General features: G+C 47.4%; 1 protein-coding gene across 1 annotated transcript in view; it reads right to left on the bottom strand.

The window, feature by feature from the left end:
- The window catches only part of Impa2 (inositol monophosphatase 2), a 33,546-nt gene extending 19,517 nt beyond the window's left edge, over positions 1 to 14,029 (bottom strand). The window contains exons 1-2 of the mRNA XM_090353425.1: positions 13,743 to 14,029; positions 1,084 to 1,217 (exon numbers count right to left, since the gene is read on the bottom strand). Coding sequence (XP_090209551.1) covers positions 1,084 to 1,217; positions 13,743 to 13,838 — 230 coding nt within the window. The 5' untranslated portion in view covers positions 13,839 to 14,029. The remainder of the gene's footprint in view (positions 1 to 1,083; positions 1,218 to 13,742) is intronic.
- Between the last annotated feature and the right edge of the window lie 6,285 nt (positions 14,030 to 20,314).

Below are 20,314 nucleotides of genomic sequence, written 5' to 3'. Positions count from 1 at the left end.
GATCTACCACCAGGTGCTCAACACCAAAGACAATCTTCCATTTTGGTCACCTAAGTCCGCATAAATGTGGAACCTAACAGTTATCCTCTATGCACAGAAACCCAGAGGCTATAGACAATCTTCCATTTTGGTCACCTAAGTCCGCATAAATGTGGAACCTAACAGTTATCCTCTATGCACAGAAACCCAGAGGCTATATTCCAGTTTTAGGAATCTATGATATTTAGGGTTTTTCATGTGAGGGAAAGAAGAGACCTTTCTGTACCCAAGAAACCAGGGGGGGTTGTTGTTTTTTGGTGGGTCATGGGACTTGAACTTGGCCTGGGCACTGTCCCTGAGCTCTACAGCTCAAGGCTACCATCCTACCCTTGAGTCAAGCCCCATTTCCCTGTTCTAGAGGTTAACTGGAGATAAGAGTCTCAGGTCCTTTTGTGCCCAGGCTGGCTTTGAACCTTGATCCTCAGATCTCAGCCCACTGAGTAGCTAGGATTATAGGCCTGAGCCACTGTGCCAGCAGAAGAAACTAGTTTTTATAATGTGCTCTCCACAACTCTGAGGTAGGGCCACAGAGCCACCAACCTAAAGCGGGGTCGGTCTTTGTGGCTCATGTCTCCCTGTAAAGACAAAAATGGGCTTCCATCAAATATTTCAGTGACCCCCTAAAACAGGAAGTATTCTGGCTCTGGAGAAGAGCACAGCATCCCATCAAGGGATCCTGTAGGACAATGGTCATGTGCTCTGGCTTGGGCTAGGTGTCTTGTGTCCTTGAACATGGAACTGGAACCCACGCAGCTGCCAGTCTACCCTGCTGTGTCATGTTCTCCTTTGAATAAGTCCCTGGGTGGCTGGACAGGCCCACTGCCAGGATGCCATGCCACTGCCCAGGTTTTTCAGATGGGTCATGCTTTTGCAAGATTCCTCTGGCTCAGGGCTTTCCCTATGATGGAGGGTCAGGGGCTGGACCCGGCATCCAAGGGCTCACATCTGCCCCTCAGTGACCAACGGCAGTGTGCCTGGTTGGTGCCCAGCCTTCATGAGTGAGGTGACTGTAACTGGGGTGTGTTTCCTAAGGAAAACACTCACCTGTGTGAGGGAAACTGCTTTCGCAACTCAGAAATAATTAAATCTTCCACGAGGTGATCTGTTTCTGTCACAAGATCCGCAGCAGATGTTTTTGTTGAGACATGTTTTTCCTCAGTGAGGGCTCTTTTAATGATCTAGAATAAAATTATGGGAGGCAGGTTAAAATCAAAGGGCCTCTTCCCCCATCCCCCTAAATTCCTCATTTTTCAGGGGCTGAATAGACAGGATCTATGGGCCACACTAGTTTGCCTACAGGGTTTACTTAATATCACACCCAGTTTTCCCAGGTTCTGGGGAGCCCTAATCATCCACCCATTACTTTTTTTTTTTTTTTTTTTTGCCAGTCCTGGGCTTTAGCTCAGGGCCTGAGCACTGTCCTTGGACTTTCTCAAGGCTAGAGTTCTACCACTTGAGCCTCAATACCACTTCTGGCTTTTTTTCTATGTATGTGGTACTGAGGAATCGAACCTGGGTCTTTGTGCACGTGAGGCAAGTACTCTCCCACTAGGCCAAACTCCCGGCCCCAAACCCACCCATTACTTTTTATAAGACAGTATCATTGGCTGAAATTATTTTGTCCTAACTGTGAAACAAGTTTTCTTTGCAGGAAAAGAAAAACACACGGCTTTTTGTTGTTTGGCAGCACTTGAACTCAAGGCACTTTACCATTTGTGCCACACCCAGGCCTTTTTCACTTCAGTTTATCTTTTTTTTAATTTTTTTTTATTTTTGGCCCCTTTCTCTTTCTGGCCCCGCTCGCTCCGGCCCCGCTCACTCCGGCCCAGCTAGGCCCCTCTTTCTAGCTCCGGCCCTGGCTTGCTCTAGCCCCGCTCGCTCCGGCCCGGCCAGCTCTCCCTTGCTCCTGGCCCCCCTCGCTCCGGCCTCGCTGGCTCTGGCTCGGCTCGCTCCCGCACGCTCCGGCCCTGCTTGCTCCGGCCCCGCTCGCTCCGGCCACCACTCGGTTGGGCTCTGTTCACTTCAGCTCAGCTCGCTTCTTTCGCTCTCTGTCGCCGTCGCAGTCTCGTCTCTGCCACTTCCGGCTTGGTTGTGTATGTGGGATACCGAGGAATCGAACCCGGGTCTTTGTGCATGCTAGGCAAGCACTTTAACCGCTAGGCCAAACTCCCGGGCCCACTTCAGTTTATCTTGCAGGTAGGATCTTGTCATTTCCCCAGCACGCCAGGTTGCGTTTACACAGCAGTTCTATCTACACCTTCCAAGTAGATGACAGATTTGTACCAACACATCCAATTTGTTCCTTTTTTTAAACTTCTGGTGGTACTAGGGTTTGAATCTAAGACCTTGCTCTACCACTTAGCTACTCCTCTCTCTAGCTTGTTCCTTATGGTAGTATTTTCCTAAGTTTTATGCTTTCTTTCCCCTCTTCTTTACCTCCTAAGTTTGCTATGATTACAGTCAAAAGAAAAAAAAAGTAACAGTGAAAAGAGCATGGAACTTTGTTGATTGATAGGAACTGCCCAAAACAAGATGGTAAAACACAATTTTGTCATGAAGTCAAATTTATCTGATTTGGCTATAAAGTAAGAACTTCATCTAATTTCCAAACCACACAAAATGAGATAGGGCAGCGAATCCAGAGGACAAACATCTCTGCTTAGAAACCTATGAGAATCTAACTACATTGCAGGGATTAAGGCTGGCTGGGGAATAACAGTATCAGTCATCTCCGAGGCTCATGCAGGAGGCTGAGAGGCTTCCCTGGACCCACAGGGCTGAGCTAAGGAATAGGCTCTGCAGCTGGGCAAGCACATCTGGGCTGGCACCAGAGCTCTAGCACCTTCTGCCAACTTGGTATGATTCTGAGAACCTCTGGGAGACTCAAATAGGGAGTTACAGAAAGAAGTTAATCTGGATGCTCCAGGAAGGACCAGTCCTGGCATATGAAATAAAATATCCCCTCCACTTCCAGCCAGGAAGTTTTCCCTCCCTCTTACATGTTCTCACTGGAGGTTTTCCCTCACTATGATGATAAAATCAGAACATCTAAAACTGACCCGTGATCTTTCCTCCAAAACCAGTCACAACTCATAAGGCCTGTCAAAAGTCCTGTCAATTGCTCAACTCCCCAGGCTTGATATCCTTCCAGGCTTGATATCCTTTCCTCACTATTACCTTGTTCTGCAAGCTGCTTTGTGATAAGCATCATCTGATGTTGAAGTGGAGGACTTCCGAGGGAAGGGGCATAAAAATGAACTCCTAGTAGTTCCTCCTCCTTCCCACCTGCCTCACTGCCTTGCTACTCAGGCCGGCTAGTCCCACACAAAGCTTATATAGGTGGTATCACCTCTAAACTCTGGGCTGCAAAAATGACAGAAACCAATTTGAGAAGATTGTGTGGCTCCTACAGGCCATGAACCACAGCTAACCACTGTCAAGTTCAACTGACCTCCACCCACCTGTTGTTGTAAGCCTTCATTGTCTTGTATTTGTAACATCCGGCCTAGCACCACCATATTAATTTTCTTATCTTTTTTTTTTTTTTTTTGCCAGTCCTGGAGCTAGGAACTCAGGGCCTGAGTACTGTCCTTGAGCTTTCTCAAGGCTAGAGAGCTCTACCCCTTGAGCCACAGCACCCACTTCTGGCTTTTTCTATGTATGGAATCGAACCGAGGTCTTCATGCATGCGAAGCAAGCACTCTACCACTAGGCCAAACTCCTGGCCCCCGTATTAATTTTCTTACATCATTTTGGACACATCATTCCCTCACCAAATCCATCTCTACAGGATCTTTGTTTAGAAATTCCACACTCCAAAATCTGGTCTACCTCCTCCAGGAATCCTAAATCCTGGGCTGGATTGGGCAGTCCAGGACATCTGGGGATAGGAGAGTGAAGGGCTGTGTGTGAATTTAGAGAGGCAAAGGTACCCTAGGCAGGGAGTATAACAGCAGAGTTCCCAGTCCTGGGGCTTGAACTTTGGGCACTGTCCTTGAACACTTTTTACTTAGGGCTAGGACTCTGCCACTTGAGCCACAGTGCTACTTCCGGCTTTCTCTGTGTATGTGGTACTGAGGAATTGAACCCAGGGCTTTCTGCATGCTAGGCCATCACTCTACCACTAGGCCACATTACTGGCCCACTTCAGGGATCTTTTTGAAAGGGAAGATGTCACTGCACAGATCTGAGCCAGAGAGAGACCCAAATCTCTGACAAGTCTCCATGGAGGCAGATGTTAAGGACATTCTCATCCCAGAGAAGAGGAGCACCATTCCAACATGACACCCACCCTGTTAAGCCAGTCTCCACTTCCTTGAGCCAGGGCCTCCAGGGATTCCACAGTACGGACAATGCCTGTTAGGACAGAGGCTTCACGTAGCTCATGCTTACTGGGTCTCATTTTGGGAAACAGCTGTAAAAATAATCATATGCCCAGCCGTCTATGCTGGTGTCTTCATGCAAAAGCTGTATCTGTGATATAGATCAGACCACTTCACAGAAGAAAACTACCGGGGCCGGGAGTTTGGCCTAGTGGTTAAAATGCTTGCCTAGCATGCATGAAGACCCGGGTTCGATTCCTCGGTACCACATACATAGAAAAAAAAAAAAGCCAGAAGTGGTGTTGAGGCTCAAGTGGTAGAGCTCTAGCCTTGAGAAAGTCCAAGGACAGTGCTCAGGCCCTGAGCTCAAGCCCAGGACTGGCCAAAAAAAAAAAAAAAAGAAAAAAGAAAACTACCCAAGCTCTGCCCACTGCTCTCAGAACTCACTCTGAACCCTACATGACCCAGCCCTCACCAACTTTTCACCTTACTATCCACAGAGCCCCCCACCCACGAGTTACTCTGACCACTCTGGGTTTCCTCCCTATTCAATCCCAGCCAAACGTATCTCTATGCAGGACCTGGGTTCCATGGTCTTTGGGGAAGAGAATCTCCAAGATTTTGTAAGGCACAAAGCTACCAGGAAGGTCCACAAATCCTGCCCTGGCCTACACCCCAGGCAGCTGGGTGTGGCAAGTTCCACCCAAAGGATTTGAACGGGCAAGCCTTTTCCTAGATGTGTCTATAGAAGGACTTGGCATGCCTTTCCTGCAGGCACCTTGCCACAGCCTTAATACCGAGCACTGACAGGCCATGGTCACATAAGAGGGCTCCTCAGAGCAATGAGAAGACCCCCAGCAGAGTCCATTCCTCTTCTGGGAAGAACAGAAGCTAAATGCCTGCTGGTGGCAAGGTCAAGTTCATCCAGCCTTCCTCCCTCCTCTCTCTATGTCTGTTACACTCCAGGAGAGACAGGGTTCATCCTCCAGATCCTTCTGTAGAACTCAGTCTCTCTCATCTCAGGCCTGCTGTCCTCCTTTCTGACTCAGCTGAAATGTCACCTCCTACCCAAGAAGCCTCCCCACAAAGGGACAGGCATTCACCCAAAATGTGACCACCCAAAATGTGACCGTCGCACAACACAAACCATCCAATGGGCTTCCAGAAAACTTGACCAATTCAAAGTCAAGTCACTCCCCTGCTCAGGACCCCTTGTCATCTGTGTTCATCTAATCACAGGCCCTTGTGAGCCATTCTAAGACTGTTTTACCCAAGGTCTCAGCATACATAGGCTGTGAAGATTGCTCCAATTAGCTGGATGCTGGTGGCTTGTGTCAGTAATCATAGCTATTCAGGAGGCTGAGATCTGAGGATTGCCATTCCAAGCCAGCCTGGGCAAGAAAGTCCTTGAGAAAGTTAATCTCCAATTAACCACTTGAAAACCAGAAGTGGTGCTGTGGCTCAAGTGGTTAACTGGAGATTAACCTTGAGAAAAACGAAAAACTCAGGGATAGCATTCAGGCTCAGAGTTCAAGCCCCACAATTGACAGAAAGAAAGAAAAAAGTTCCAATTAACTGCAATGAGGAGACTTTCACAAATACATTCATGAAGCCATGTCTAACCTCAGGGGTAGTAACAAGCTCCATCCTCCTCATGCAAAGCAGAAACCCTCAGTGTGGAGAGGACGTGGGCCCTGGGGGAGGCTCTGGCTGCTGCCAGAGGACAGGGTCTCACCATGGACTCTACCAAGGATGGAGCACTATAGATTTGGAGAAAAATGTGGTTAAATTCTTAATTATTTAGTTCTGTTTTTATTAAGAAGGTCCCTGTCCTTGGGTCAGTACCTTAAGGCAAGGACAGGTTATTTGATTACTGTTGGGTCACTGGTATGTCCACTCCCTGAACCATGCACTTTTTGGGACAGCAACTCTCCTTTATCTTAGCAGCCCCTGCAAGGGGCCAAATCCAACACTACAAGAGGCTTTACCAGACACCCCACCACACAAATTAGCTACCTTCAGTCACCAGAGAGTTAATGGTAGCAGCTAATCTATAATCCTTGCCTTAAGCAACTTCATATACTCTAGAACTAGACAGTTTTTAATCACATTCCACTTTGGTTCTGGGAGCCTTAGACCTTGACTAAGATAGTGACAGTTGTATCATGGATGGTGGTACGTGTGTGCGTGCGCACACACACACACACACACAAACACACTCATCAGTCATGGGGCTTAAACTCAGGGCTTGGGCACTGTCCTTGAGCTTAAAGCTCTTGAGCCACTTGTGCCACAGCTCTATTTCCAGCTTTTTTGGTAGTTAATTGGAGATAAGTCTCATGAAGGTTTTCCTTCCAGGGCTGGCTTCAAACCATGATCCTCAGATCTCAGCCTCTTGAGCAGTTAAGATTACAGGATTGAACCACTGGTACCTGGCTGATGCCGAATTGTTTGAAGAATTACAGAGGAAAATCATGTCAAGGTTGAGGTATACAACCGAGTTACATTGTCATGTATAACTTCATACCACACTAGCTTTCCAAGAAACAAAAATGTAACAAAAGGGGCCAGGAGTTTGGCCAACTGATAGAGTGCTTGCCTAGCATGCACCAAGACCAGGGTTTGATTATCACATACATAGAAAAAGCTGTGGTGGTGCTGTGGGCTCAAATGATAGAACTCTATCTAGCTTTGAGAAAGCCCAAGGACAGGGCTCTAGCCTTGAGTTCAAGCCCCAGCACTGGCACACACACACAAAAAAGTAATGAAAGAACAAAATGTAATGATTTATCACAAAATCTCAAACTCACCACACAGACACAACATACAAAGTTTCTAATCAGAAACTGAAATACTAGGTTTTAAAAGAAAAAAAGTTTAATTCATAAATTTGCCCAGCCAGAGTGGAAAGCTAAAGTCAGTACTTTCAATCAGGTGCTTCATTCTTAAAATAAACATCCTGTCCTTCAGTAATATCCCCAGAGTGTGAGGGTAGCAGGGACAAGTTATCTGCCGAAACCTTTGCCATGGTTGTTCTCCTCAGTCTTGGGGATGTCAAACATTCACATATCATTAACAATAAGTTAGTGTGCTGTTTTTTCATCCATGTTTTTCAACTACTCACTAACTAAGCAGAAATTTTACAGACCTCCTGGCCGGGTGTCTCTCTCCACATAACACTAGGTTAATGTTTAATATATGTACTATGGGACCTCAAGTCACTGAAGCCTGAAGAAAAGAATATTCTCTCTGCTCCAACATCAGATATCCTATGCCAACAGAGCTAGGTATGGCAACTCCCACCTCCAAACCTGCTTCTTGTACAGATTCCATTCAAATCCATTCAGCCAGTTTTTCAGGCCCAAGCCCTTTTTGTCACCCTGGGAGCCTAGATGTATCTCACACAATCCACTGGCAAAGCCTGTCCCCTCAGCCTTCTCAAATAATCTTTCTTACCAGTCAGGCCCACTTATTTCACACCTGGCTTCCTACCAGATAGCAAATCTGGTCTCCACAAAGCAGCTACTCTAATCTCTGCCTATAGGATCCCACCAGGGAATTCCCTCCAAAATCTCACCTTAGAGTAAAAGTTAAGTCAGAGTACTCAACAAACGTTCGGTGAATACATTTCTCCTCAGTATACTATCACCATTTTAAAAACAGGTGGGGAGCCAGGTGAGATAGCTCATACCTATAACCCTAGCTACTCAGCAGGCTGAGATCTGAGAATCAAGGTTCAAAGCCAGCCCAGGCACAAAAGGACCTGAAACTCATCTCCAATTAACCTCTAGAAAATGGGAAGTGGGGCTTGGTTCAAGGGTAGGGATGTAGCCTTGAGCTGAAGAGCTCAGGGACAGCGCCCAGGCCAAACAAACCACAGGTGCGAGTGTAGCCTAGTGGTAGAGTGGATACCTAGCATGCATGAAGCCCTACCATATATACAGAAAAAGCCAGAAGTGGTGCTGTAGCTCATGTGGTTGAGCTTTAACCTTGAGAAAGCTCAAGGACAGTGCTCAGGCCCTGAGTTCAAGCCCCAGGACTGGAAAAAAAAAAAAGAGGGGAGAACAAGAAAGAGGGGGAAAGAAGAATACAGTAAAACCAAACAAAAGGTAGGTATATAACATGGCTCAAGAAACAGCAGCAGGATCTTATTACACAGAAATCAGGTATAAAAAATTAAAACACAAGGCTCTTTTGCAGGGCGCTGGTGGCTCACACCTGTAATCTTAGCTACTTAGGAGGCTGAGATCTGAGGATCATGGTTCAAAGCCAGCCAGGGCAGACAAGTCCGTGAGACTCCAATTAACCACCAGAAAACTGGAAGTGGCACTGTGGTTCAAAGTGGTAGAGCTCTAGACTCAGAGACAGCGCCCAGGCCCATAGTTCAAGCCCCATGAGCGACAAACACACCCACAAAACAAGGCTCTCTGAGGACAGGATGAGGGGACTGCTGCTCTTCACTAAAGACTTTTTAATATTACTTTACTTGCTCAATTCTTCTATGAAGACCAAGAAAATCACCTAAAATCACCTATCAAAAATAGCACTGTTGGGGCTGGGGAGTTTGGCCTAGTGGTAGAGTGCTTCCCTAGCATGCATGAAGACTGGGATTCGATTCCTTGGTACCACATACATAGAAAAAAGCCAGAAATGGTGCTGAGGCTCAAGTGGTAGAGTTCTAGCCTTGAGAAAATCCAGGGACAGTGCTCAGTCCCTGAGCTTAAGCCCAGGACTGGCAAAAAAAAAAAAAAAGAATAAAAACAGCACTGTAAGCTGGGTGTGGTGGCTCACGCCTCTAATCCTAGCTACTTAGGAGGCTAAGATCTGAGATCAAGGTCCAAAGCCAGCCCAGGCACAAAAGAACCTGAAACCTGAGACTCTTATCTCCAATTAACCTCTAGAAAATGGAAAGTGGGGGCTTGGCTCAAGAGTAGGGTGGTAGTCCAAAACTAAATAAATAAATAAAAATAAATCCATGTACTAAAAAAAAAAGAATAGGGCGGTAGCCTTGAGCTGAAGAACTCAGGACAGTGCCCAGGCTGAGTTCAAGCCTCTCAAGCCCCACAACTGACCAAAAAAAAAAAAAAAAAAAAAAAAAACAACCAAAAACAGCACTGTAGGCTGGCACCAGTGACTCACTCCTGTAATCCTACTCAGGAGGCTATGATCTGAGTATCATGGTTCAAAACCAGCTGGGGCAGGAAAGTCCCCATCCCTTTCCCTTCCCCCCAGGACCAAACTCAGGAACTTCAGGCAAATGCTTTTCCACTGAGCTAAATCCCCAACTCTGTCCCTGAGATTTTTTTTTTTTTTGCCAGTGCTGGACTTGAACTCAGGGCCTGGGCACTGACCTTGGACACTTTTTGCTCAAGGCTAGCACTCTGCTACTTGAACCACAGCACCACTTCCAGCTTTTTCTACGTATGTGGTTCTGGAGAATCCAACCCAGGGCTTTGTGTATGCTAGACAAGCACGCTACCACTAGGCCATGCTCCCGGCCCTGTCCTGAGCCACCACCTAGCCACCAAAAAGCTCTAAGTGGAGCTGTAGCTCAAGGAGTAGAGAACCAGCCTTGAGCACAAAAGCTAAGGGACAGCCCCCAGGCCAAGTTAGAGCTCCAGTACTGGCATAAAAACAAAAACAAAACAAAACAAAAAAACACAAAACAACAAAAATATTACAAAGTTGACAAGGAAGGATGAACATCAACAGCTAGCATTGGCCCTTCTAACATGCATTTTCTGTTCTAGGGAGTCAGCAGGACCAAGAAAGGTTTCCATGATCAAAGATCCTATGTTGCCCAGGCAAAGGATAAATAAAGCTGAGAATTCTGCCAGTTTACCAGGACAAGAGGAGGAATGGTTTACCTGTGAGGGGAGCCTTTTAGCTGACAAAGGGGCTCTGCAGCTGGGCCAGAAAATGAATGTATGTTTTGAAAACACCATGCAGAGCAACTGGATCTGGCTTGGCAAAGGGACGTCATAAGGACTGGGTGGGACAAAAGGTCCCAACTCTCAAAGTTTGGCCTGGGAAAGGTAATCTGCCAGGGAGGATGGGGCTGGAGTACTGAGAGGGGAGGATGGGCTATGGTATGCTGTCATGAGAGATGGATTTACTGCCAAGGGAATAGTGGTAAGTACCCTGCCTCACACACATAACATGATCACACTCTGACACCATTCTGACCTTGCCTTTGTCCCTACAACTAACCTTCATCAGACTTGCCATCCAACAGAACTAGAGTAAATAAAGTCAGACTGGGCAAAAAGCAAGCAGAGCAGACACACTACCTTGGTGCTGTTGAGATGTACCTGTGGAATAGGCAGTAACATCTATCCTCCTGCCTACCACATGAAGTGACCTAACATGTCACATGCTTATTTTGGATCATAGCAGGAAGGAGCCAGTGAAACACACAGGCTTGTTCTATTCATTCACTCATTCACTTATTTGTTGGGGAGGTGGTACTGGGGCTTAGAACTCAGGGCAATACTTACTAGAAAAGCACTACCACTTAAGCCAGTCCTTTTAGCTTTATTTTATACTTTTTTTTGGGGGGGGGGGAGTAGGTCTAGTCTTAGAGATGTTCCTACTTATACGTCCAGCATAGCTTAGATTATAGCTATGCCTGATGTTGAGATACCATTCCCCTTAATTGTCCTGACCTTCTAACTGGGAATACACGTACAAGCCACCATACCTAGCTAACTACCTATGCTACTGGATATTGACTCAAGGATTCTACCATTTCAGCTATGTTACCAGACAAGTAATTCCATACTTTATTAAAGAGGGCCCTGTAAGGAGTGTAAACTCCATGTCCAAGGAAGCCTGTGTTAGCCCTCCGGCACAGAGGGATTTTCTTCCTACCACACTTGTTCTTCACACACCACAGGAACAGGAGAATGTATCCAAATCCATGACACTGCAATTTGTACTTGCAGTGGTTCTTGGAGTGGGGCTGTGACCCCCCCCCACCCCAGCCAGGGAGGAGAGTCTTGCAGAGGTGTAACTGGCTAAGACTGGAATGATGCCTTCAGAAGGTGAAGGGAAGGGTGGTGGAAGAAGGACCACACCTGAGGAGAGAGAAGTATCTAAGGGTGGGACAAAGGTGACAGCAGATGACATAGGGTGCCTGGACAGAACCACTATCTAAGAACAAAGCTGTACTTATCATTCAGAGGCCCTCCCTTCCCATTGGTCCCCACATACACTTTTCAGTGTACAAAGCACATACTCATCAACCTCAGTAGTCTACAATAAGGTAGCAAAGTGGAACTTAGTGGTAGAGTACTTGCCTACCATGCAGGAAGTCCTGGGTTCAATTCCTCAGTACCATATAAACAGAAAAAGCCAGAAGTGGTGCTGTGGCTCAGGTGATAAAGCACTAGAGTGCTAGCTTTGAGTAAAAGCAGCTCAGCAACAATATCCAGGCCCTATGTTCAAGCCCCAGGACTGGAAAAAAAAAAAAAAAGTAGCAAGTATTGGTGTGTGTGTGGGTATGTGTAAGCAAGACAGAAAGAAAGAGAGGTGTTACTGATAACCATGGTAACTGAGCCAAACATGACTTTAGCTAAGGAGGACTCACAAAAAGCCCTACTCCATCTCTCTCCCCTCTAGCTGGACTAAGGTAGTTTACTCCCGTCAGCACCCCAGTTATTGCAGAACATCATTCAGATATTCTGTCCCCACTACACAGGTTCTGATGACCTTGTGTGCCTTCTGTCTATCCCAGCCACAGAATGCTGGGCCATTCCCTCACCCAATGCCAGGCAGGCAGGAAGCAGCATAATGACCAAGAGAGAGCCTAGAGGCCCAGGCTTCCTGACCAGACTTCTAATGGCAGAAACTATTTCACCACCCCTTCATGTTATTTTATTTTTTAAAAAGCTTTTTGCTGTTGTTGGCAAGTTGAAAAAACAAATGATCTCTTAACTTAAAATGCCTAAGGAGCTTAAGAACTATGCCTGTGATTCTGCAAGATCGATATGAGCAATTGTTGAATTAAAAACAAAAACTGGTTTCCGCCTTCTGTTGCTTTAAAGATCCTAAGTTGAAAACCACAGAAGCCCATAAGTTCACACGCCAAGCTTTACAAAGCTATGTCGGAATCCTAAACTGGCTTCTCTTCAAAGCCTCAAGGAAGAAAAGTTTTACAGTGGAATCTTCAAGTTTGTAAATATTCTGACAGTCTCTCTGGAAGGCAGGGGAGGAAGTAGGGAAAGAAGGATGCCTGATCTCAGAGGCTCAGTGGGCCTGACTTCCAGGAAGGAGGTTTTCCTTGAGCTACAAACTCATCAGCTATGCAGGGACCGGGGTGCTCCTTTCCCTACAGGATGGGTAAAGTCTCACTTTTTTACTTGTTGGCAGTACTATGGATGGGATCCAGGGCCTTGGGCCTAGTAAACACAAGCTATTCATCACTGAGCTACATCCTCAGACTTGTTCCAACACTTTTTAATGTATGCATTTTTTTAGAGTACTTTCAGACAGATGTGAGAAAGAAAAAAAAAAAAGGCTGTTTGGATATAGGCCGATCTGCTCACACCCAAGTCACCAAAGTCTGTCCCCTAGTCACCAAAGCACATGACTGACAAGCCTTCTCCTCCTCAACCCAAAGCAGCCTTGTACCGTCTCTGAGAGAGCCACAGGACTGTCCTTAATCATCCAAATGGGCCACACTGCTCATTACCTTTATCAGTCTCGGGGCATTCACTGTTGAAGGGACAGAGGAAAAGGCAGAGAAAGGAGCCCAGCTGCACTCCATTTTTAACCCCCAGTAAGTCTCTGGTTTTCTCTAGCTCTTGCTGCTGTTTCCATCCTTCCGGCTGCCCGACAAGTTCCTCCCGAACCCGGAGTCCGTGCCAATCCTTGTGTGGAACCACTTCCAGGCTCTAAGTTCAGGCAGGTTTGGATCCACGATGCCTGGGGCGAGACCATCGATCCACCACCCGGCCAGATCTCCACGCGCCTCGGGCGCCCCGGACCCGCCCGCCACCCCCCGGGCCCCCCCGCTGGGTCCACGCAGAAGTCCTTAAACAAATCCAGCTGCGGAATTCCCGCCTCGGAGGGCGTTTTATGTTGTGACTGACTCTAGGAAACGCCAAGGTCAAGAAATCAGCAGTCAGCCATCCGCCAAAGGAGAGGGGGCCGCGCGCGTTCCGTTCACCACCCCCGTCTCCCCGCCTCCGCCGCACCAGCCCCGGTGTTCCCCTGCTGCTGCCCGGGAAGAGAGGGTAAGAAATGCGCCCCGAAAACAACTCGAGCCCACTCCCCTGCTCCCCGCTTCGGGCGCCCACGTGCAGCCCGACAGCGCCCACCGAGGACCCAGCTCTGGGCGCCCGGCCCTCCGCGCCCGCCTCCCGTGGCCCCGGCGCTCACCTGTCCGGCCCGCAGCGCCAGCTGCACCGCCGCCTCGAAGCACTCTTCCCAGGGGTCCCCCGAGGGCACCGTCTGGTCCTCGACGTCGGGCTTCATCGCGATTTCGCCGGGCCCCGCCACTTCCAGCCCTCTCTAGCAGGACCGGGCCTCGTTTCCTACCGTCGCCTGGACTCGAAGCTCCACACGCCCTTCTCCAGTTCCCGCCAAGCCGCGGCTCCTCCGCCGCTCGTCCCACAGCCCACGGCAGGAAAGGCGGCAGGGAAACCACCGCGCGGGCAGCGGCGAGCTCCAAGCCCCGCCCCGCGCTCAGCCCTGCCTCCTATACGCACAAGCCCGGACTCCGCCCGCTCCCGGCCCCGCCCCCGCCGCGCGCCAACTGTCCCGTCCCTGGCCCCGCCCCCCGCCGGGATCGGCCACGCCCCCTGCCCTGCATCTAGCCCTCTCCCGGTTCTGGATCGCACCCAACCCCGCGCTCAGCCCCGCCCCTGAACCGCAGAGTTTCACGCCTTCCCCTCCGCCACGCCCACCGCGGAGCGTAGCCCCGCCCTATCGTCCCTGCCCTATTAGACACGCCTCCCGCTGCTACCCCGGGACTTGGCTCCTCCCCAACAAGTAGGGGCTCGCCTGGACCTGGACAGGGCGGGGTTGGAGTCCCGAGGCTGGCTGCTCCCGGGGTGAAGGTGCACGGTGCCGGCCACCGCCCGGGCGCACCACTGGATATACTGGGAGCGCCTCCAACTCACTGATCCCCACGTGCACTAGGCTGCGGCCGCAGGTCTGGGCTCAGTGGGAGAGTCGCTTGTGATCAGCGGAAAGCTGCTGGACTTGAGCCTGTCTGCTGGGGTGCTGGGCTCCCAGACCTGCTTAGAGCCCGGAGCCCAGGTATCCCGGGGTGGGGGTGGGGGGTTGAGGAGCCGGGGGCACAGCAGGCAGCAGTATGGGAAGGCAAATACGCTTTCACTCCAACTAACAAACAAACCTCACAATGACGGTAAGTCACTGAGTTTTAGAAACTGTTTAAACCCTTAACTGTGCTTGTGAGCGGGTTTTGTGTAGTGAGAAATGACCTTCTCAACCTTGGGCTCCACACCTAACTAGTAAGCACCTAGCCTCCAGAAAACATGAATACCAGGTGTTACCTGAGCATGACTGCGGAGTGGCCAGAGTTTAACTTCCTAAGTTACCCTGGCTACCCCTTTTATAAAAGCGGTTGATCCACCATAGATTAGTTTGGAGAACTACCTCACACTGGGTGGGAGGACAAAGGGAGTTTGGACAGAAGTAATTCCTTTCTGTGTTCAAACACCTTGTGGAGGAACATTAGCCGTCCAGAAGTAGGAGGCAAAATGACAGCAGGAGAAATTAGGAAGATCTGGCGACAGGTTTAGGGATCCTATGACACACAGAAAAGGAGACAAAAGACTTCCACTGGCCAGTTAGGGGCAGTGGATGCCACTCTCCTCCATCTTTAGTGTTCATATTTTCTCCTAATGGATTTCTGGAAACATGGTTTCTGTATTATAAATGCTTCATTTCAAAATCAAATGCATTCGGTTGTGGATATTCATTAGAGATCAGAATTAGGAAGAAATTTCTCTTTGGCTTCTTCCCAGCTCTCTGGATTGTGGTGCTCTGCCACTTGAGCCACAGCTCCACTTGCAACTTTTTCTGTGTAGTGGTACCAGGGAATCGAACCTAGGGCTTCAAGCATGCTAGGTGAGCACTCTAGCACTAGACCATGCTCCCAGCCCCTAGATAAACTTTTATTATTGATCTCACCTTTCTTAAATGTCTACACAAAAGACATAACTTATGTGTCTGACAAAAATACCTTAAGATTGGGGCCGGGAGTTTGGCCTAGTGGTTAAAGTGCTTGCCTAGCATGCATGAAGACCCAGGTTCGATTCCTCAGTACCACATACATAGAAAAAAGCTAGAAGTGGTGCTGAGGCTCAAGTGGTAGAGCTCTAGCCTTGAGAAAGTCCAAGGACAGTGCTCAGGCCCTGAGCTCAAGCCCAGGACTGGCAAAAAAAAAAAAAAAAAAAAAAAATACCTTAAGGCAGGACCATAGGGTTTCTGACAAGAATAAAATTAGAGGTAGCCAAATTTTAAAAAACTTTTCTCAACTACACCAGGATCTTTGTTAACTATTATATAAATCAGTACCCATGTGTTTTGCACTTACTTATGTGCCATTATTAAAAACAGTTGGCTGAGGGCTAGGAGTGTAGCCTACTGGTAGAGTGCTTGCCAAGCATGCCTGAAGCCCTGAGTTTAATTTCTCGGTACCACATACACAAGAAGAAGCCGGAAGTGGTGCTGTGGCTCTAGTGGTAGAGCATTAGTCTTGAAAAAATCCCAAAGACAGTGCCCAGGCCCTGAGTTCAAGCCTCAGGACTGACCAAAAATAATAATTATAATAATAATTAGCAAATCTCAGTAATTACCAAATTCTGAAATCAGCTCTTTCTAATGGATAATGCAAATCTCTCATGCGTTAATGAAATTCCCAGTGGACATAGGAAATGTCTCTTCTTTTGCACCATTCTGGACACCAGTCTATATACATCACTAAGAGATCCTGGGAATGTAACTTTGGTAAACCCCAAAGTCCCTTGCGCTGGCTTGAAAGACTACTTATAAGTGTCCCTTCCACTTTACCCGAGGGAATATCCAGCATCACCAGGAAGCCACATAGAGAAGTAGATGGACAGAGGCTAAAGAAGCCAGGGGGTAACATTAGACTGGACCTCAGGTTCTTATTATTATGGGAGTTCTCTCTCCCAATGTCCTTTCTGGAGCAAAGCAAAAGCTAAGTAAGCAAAATGTCAGGCAAGGGTCCTCTTCCATCCACTTTAGGTTACTCTGAAATCTGATCTTCAGAGCCAGGGCTATCAGAGTTAGACATTATAGGAACTTTTTGGTTTGTTTTATCTCATAGAAATCCCTAGAAGCAAGCCTAGGATAAGGTCTAATCATGCCTCTTTCTTTCTCTAGCTCTGTCTGCATTACTGGGGTTTGAATTCATGACTTCACACTTGTTAGGCAGGTGATCTACCACTTGACATTTGAACCACATGCACAATCCTTCCTTCCTTCCTTCCTACTTTCCTTCCTTCCTTCTCTCCTTCCTTCCTTCCTTCTTTTCCTTCCTTCCTTCCCTTCCTTTTCTTTCTTATTGGTCCTGGGGCTTGAACTCAGGACCTGGGCACCATCCCTGAAATTCTTTTGCTCAAGACTAGTACTCTACTACTTGTTAGTAGTTTATTGGAGATAAAAATCTCATGAACCTTTTACCCAGACTGGCTTTGAACTGAGATCTTCAGATCTCAGCCTCCTGAGTAGCTAGGATTATAGGCGTGAGCAACCAGCACCTGACTTCTAGTTTATTTTTTGAGATGGGAGGGAGGGTATCCCAAAATTTCTGCCTAGGCTGACCTCAAACCATAATATTCCTGATCTCTGCCTCTTAAGCATTAGGGATTGCAAATGTGAGCCACTGCACCTGGCCTGTCTGATCATTGCTTTTTCAGTACTGGGGTTTGAACTCAGAGCTTTGTACACTCTCTCACTTGAGCCATGCTTTCAGCCCTTTCTTCTGACCATTCTTAACGTCATGTGTGGAAAATTAATATTATGGGCTGACTTATGTCCCCTTCCCCACCCACCCCCACCAAAAAAAAAAAAAACCACCCAACAATTCTGATCCATTGGCTGAAGTCTTGATCTCAGAAAGTGACTGGTTTGGAGATAGAGATAATTATGTTAAATTAGGATCTTTAGGGAATAGGAAATTTGTGCACAGAGCAAGGCTACATGGGAACACAGACAGATACCAGTCATCTGCAAATCAAGCTCAGAGTCCTCAGAAGAAACCAGACCTACCATCCATCAAGCCTGGATATCCAGACTCTAGAACAGAAATCGCATTTCTGTTATTTAAGCCATCTAGATTGTGGAACTCTGCTTTAGCTGCTCCAGCTGGTTGATACTTGAAAGGAGGTATGCCTGGCTGAAGAACTTTGCATGAGGACAAACAGGGAGGACAAAGTTCTGTGGTTCTCTGCATAGACATGTGCATGTGTGTGTGTGGATGCACACACACACACACACAGCCCATAAACTCTGGGTCACTTATGTAATACTCAGAGTCAGCAAATGACACAACTTTTTACTAGTCATACAGATGCATTTAGGTGTCAGCATTCCACACAGACCCACAACAGCAAACAAGTATGGTAATCTTTATGAAGCTCTGTCCCAGCAGACTTTCCTGGAGAAAACAAAATGTGGGTTATTTCATTTTTCATTATTTCCCCTAGAAAGTTGGAGGTGTTCTTTTGTTTGGGAAAAAAAAAATCTCCCCAGGCTTTTTTTTGTTTTGTTTTATGTTTGTGTACTAGTCCTGGGGCTTGAACTAAGGATGTATCTCTGAGCTTTTTTTTTTTTTCTTTTTTTTTCTCTCAAGGCAGTTCTTTTGAATCATAGCTCCTCTTCCAGATTATTTTTGGTAAATGGAGATGAAGTCTCATGGACTTTCTGCCTGGACTGTCTTCTAACTCCATTCTCAGATCTCAGCCTCCTGAGTAGCTAGGATTATAAATGTGAGCCACCATTGCCTGGCTTGGCTGTGGCTCTTTGAGTCTCTCCTATGGACCCAACAGTGGCAGTTTCTTCTCTGCCAGTTTGTCCTTGCATACCTCTGACTACACTTTCCTGTCTACTGTGGAAATATGTGGCTTCTGTTCCCCCTAACCCTTTTCCTCTAACCCTCTTAACCAACCTATGCAGCTCTGCCACATGCAATGCACAAAAGAGGAACAGACACAGTCCTATCACCTTCCAAATCAGAAGCAGGATGTAAATGGAAAATAACGGATGGGGGTGGGGTGTTGTGTTTCTCAGGGGAGTGACTTGCGCCTGGTAAACCTGGTATATCGGTGGTCCTAGGTTCCATTCTCAGCACTGAAACAAAACCAAACTCTGTGTGTCAATGTAACTCATGTAATGATAGAACTTCTGCTTACAACAGAGATGTGGAAAGATATATCCAACTCTCAGGAAGACTGGAATGCTGGGGAAGATAGCCCAGGGGTAGTGAGGACAGAGGAGCTTATCAACACAAAGGTGAACAAGCCCAATGCTGGCAGTCCACGCTTGTAATCCTAGTTATTCAGTAGACTGAGATTTGAGGATCACAGTTTGAAGCCAGCTCAGTCAGGAAAGTCTCAGATTTTTGTCTCCAGTTAGTCTCCAAAAAGTATGAAGTGGAGCTGTGACTTAAATGGTAAGAGCACTAGCCTTAAACTAAAAAGATCAAGAACAGTACTTAGGCCCGGAGTTCAAACCCTAGGACCAGCATCAAAGAAAGAATAATGAGCAAAGGGATTCCATGCCTTGGAATTTCTCCCAGAAAGAAGGCTGGCAGGAGGGCGGAAGTAGATCCATCCTGACAGGATATATCCCTCTAGTCCATGCTTCTCAAACAGGGTGATCTTGCCTGGTCCAGGATCTATTTCTGTTGGTCACACTTAAGGGGTTTTACTAAAAGTTAGGACCTGATGGGCCACTACATATGCGCAATGCACTGGACAGCCCTGCAGGTTAACAATGTGGAGGTTTGAAAGCATATTCTTCTTTAACCCTAGTCTGAGAGGTCTTCAGGCCCATATTTTACAATGTGATTTTTTTTTTAAAACCTTACCTGAGGCAAGTACATATTAACTCAGGTGGACTGGCCTGGGAGGATGCAAGGATGAAGCAAGTTCACAAACAAGAAGAGGGGGGAAAGAAAAGGTTCATGCCTGTAATCCCAGCACTCAGGAGGCTAGAGCAGGAGGATCAAGAGTTTGAGGTCAACCTGGGATAGGTAGCAAGATCCAGGGTGGGTTTTTTTTTTTTTTTTTTGCCAGTCCTGGGGCTTGGACTCAGGGTCTGAGTACTATCCTCGGGTTTTCTCAAGTCCAGCACTCTACCACGTGAGCCACTATACCACTTCAAGTTTTTTCTGTGTATGTGGTACCGAGGAATCGAACCTGGGTCTTCATGCATGCTAGGCAAGCACTCTACCGCTAGTCCAAACTCCTGGCCCCTGGCCTTTGTTTTTATGTTGGTCCTGGGGCTTGCTCTGGGCCTGGGCTGCTGTCCATGAGCTCTTCAGCTCAAGGCTATCACTCTACCACGTGAGCCACAGCACCACTTGTGGCTTTTTCTATGTATGTGGTACTAAGGAATGGAACCCAGGGCTGTGGGAATGTTAGGAATGCACTCTATCTACCACTAGGATTTTGAGGAATTTTTTCCCCTGTTCTATTTTGTCTTGTTTGGCAATACTTGATTTTAAACTCAGCAACTGCATTTGCTAGGCAGGTTCACTACCTCTGCATCCCTTTTTTACTCTAGTTATTGTTATTTTAGTAGAGTCTCTCATTTTTGTGTGGGGTCAGTCATAGATTGAGATTCTGCTACCTATGCCTCCCTTGTAGCTGAGATTACAGAGAGGAACATGCCATCAGACCTGGTTGGTTGTTTGAGACAGAGTCTCCATACTTTTTGCTAAAGCTGGCCTTGAC

This window comes from Megascapheus bottae, chromosome 19 (assembly GCF_031878675.1).
Source record: "Megascapheus bottae isolate mThoBot1 chromosome 19, mThoBot2.hap1, whole genome shotgun sequence".
Classification (NCBI taxonomy): Eukaryota; Metazoa; Chordata; class Mammalia; order Rodentia; family Geomyidae; genus Megascapheus; species Megascapheus bottae.
This window is presented reverse-complemented; position numbering and strand designations above follow the sequence as displayed.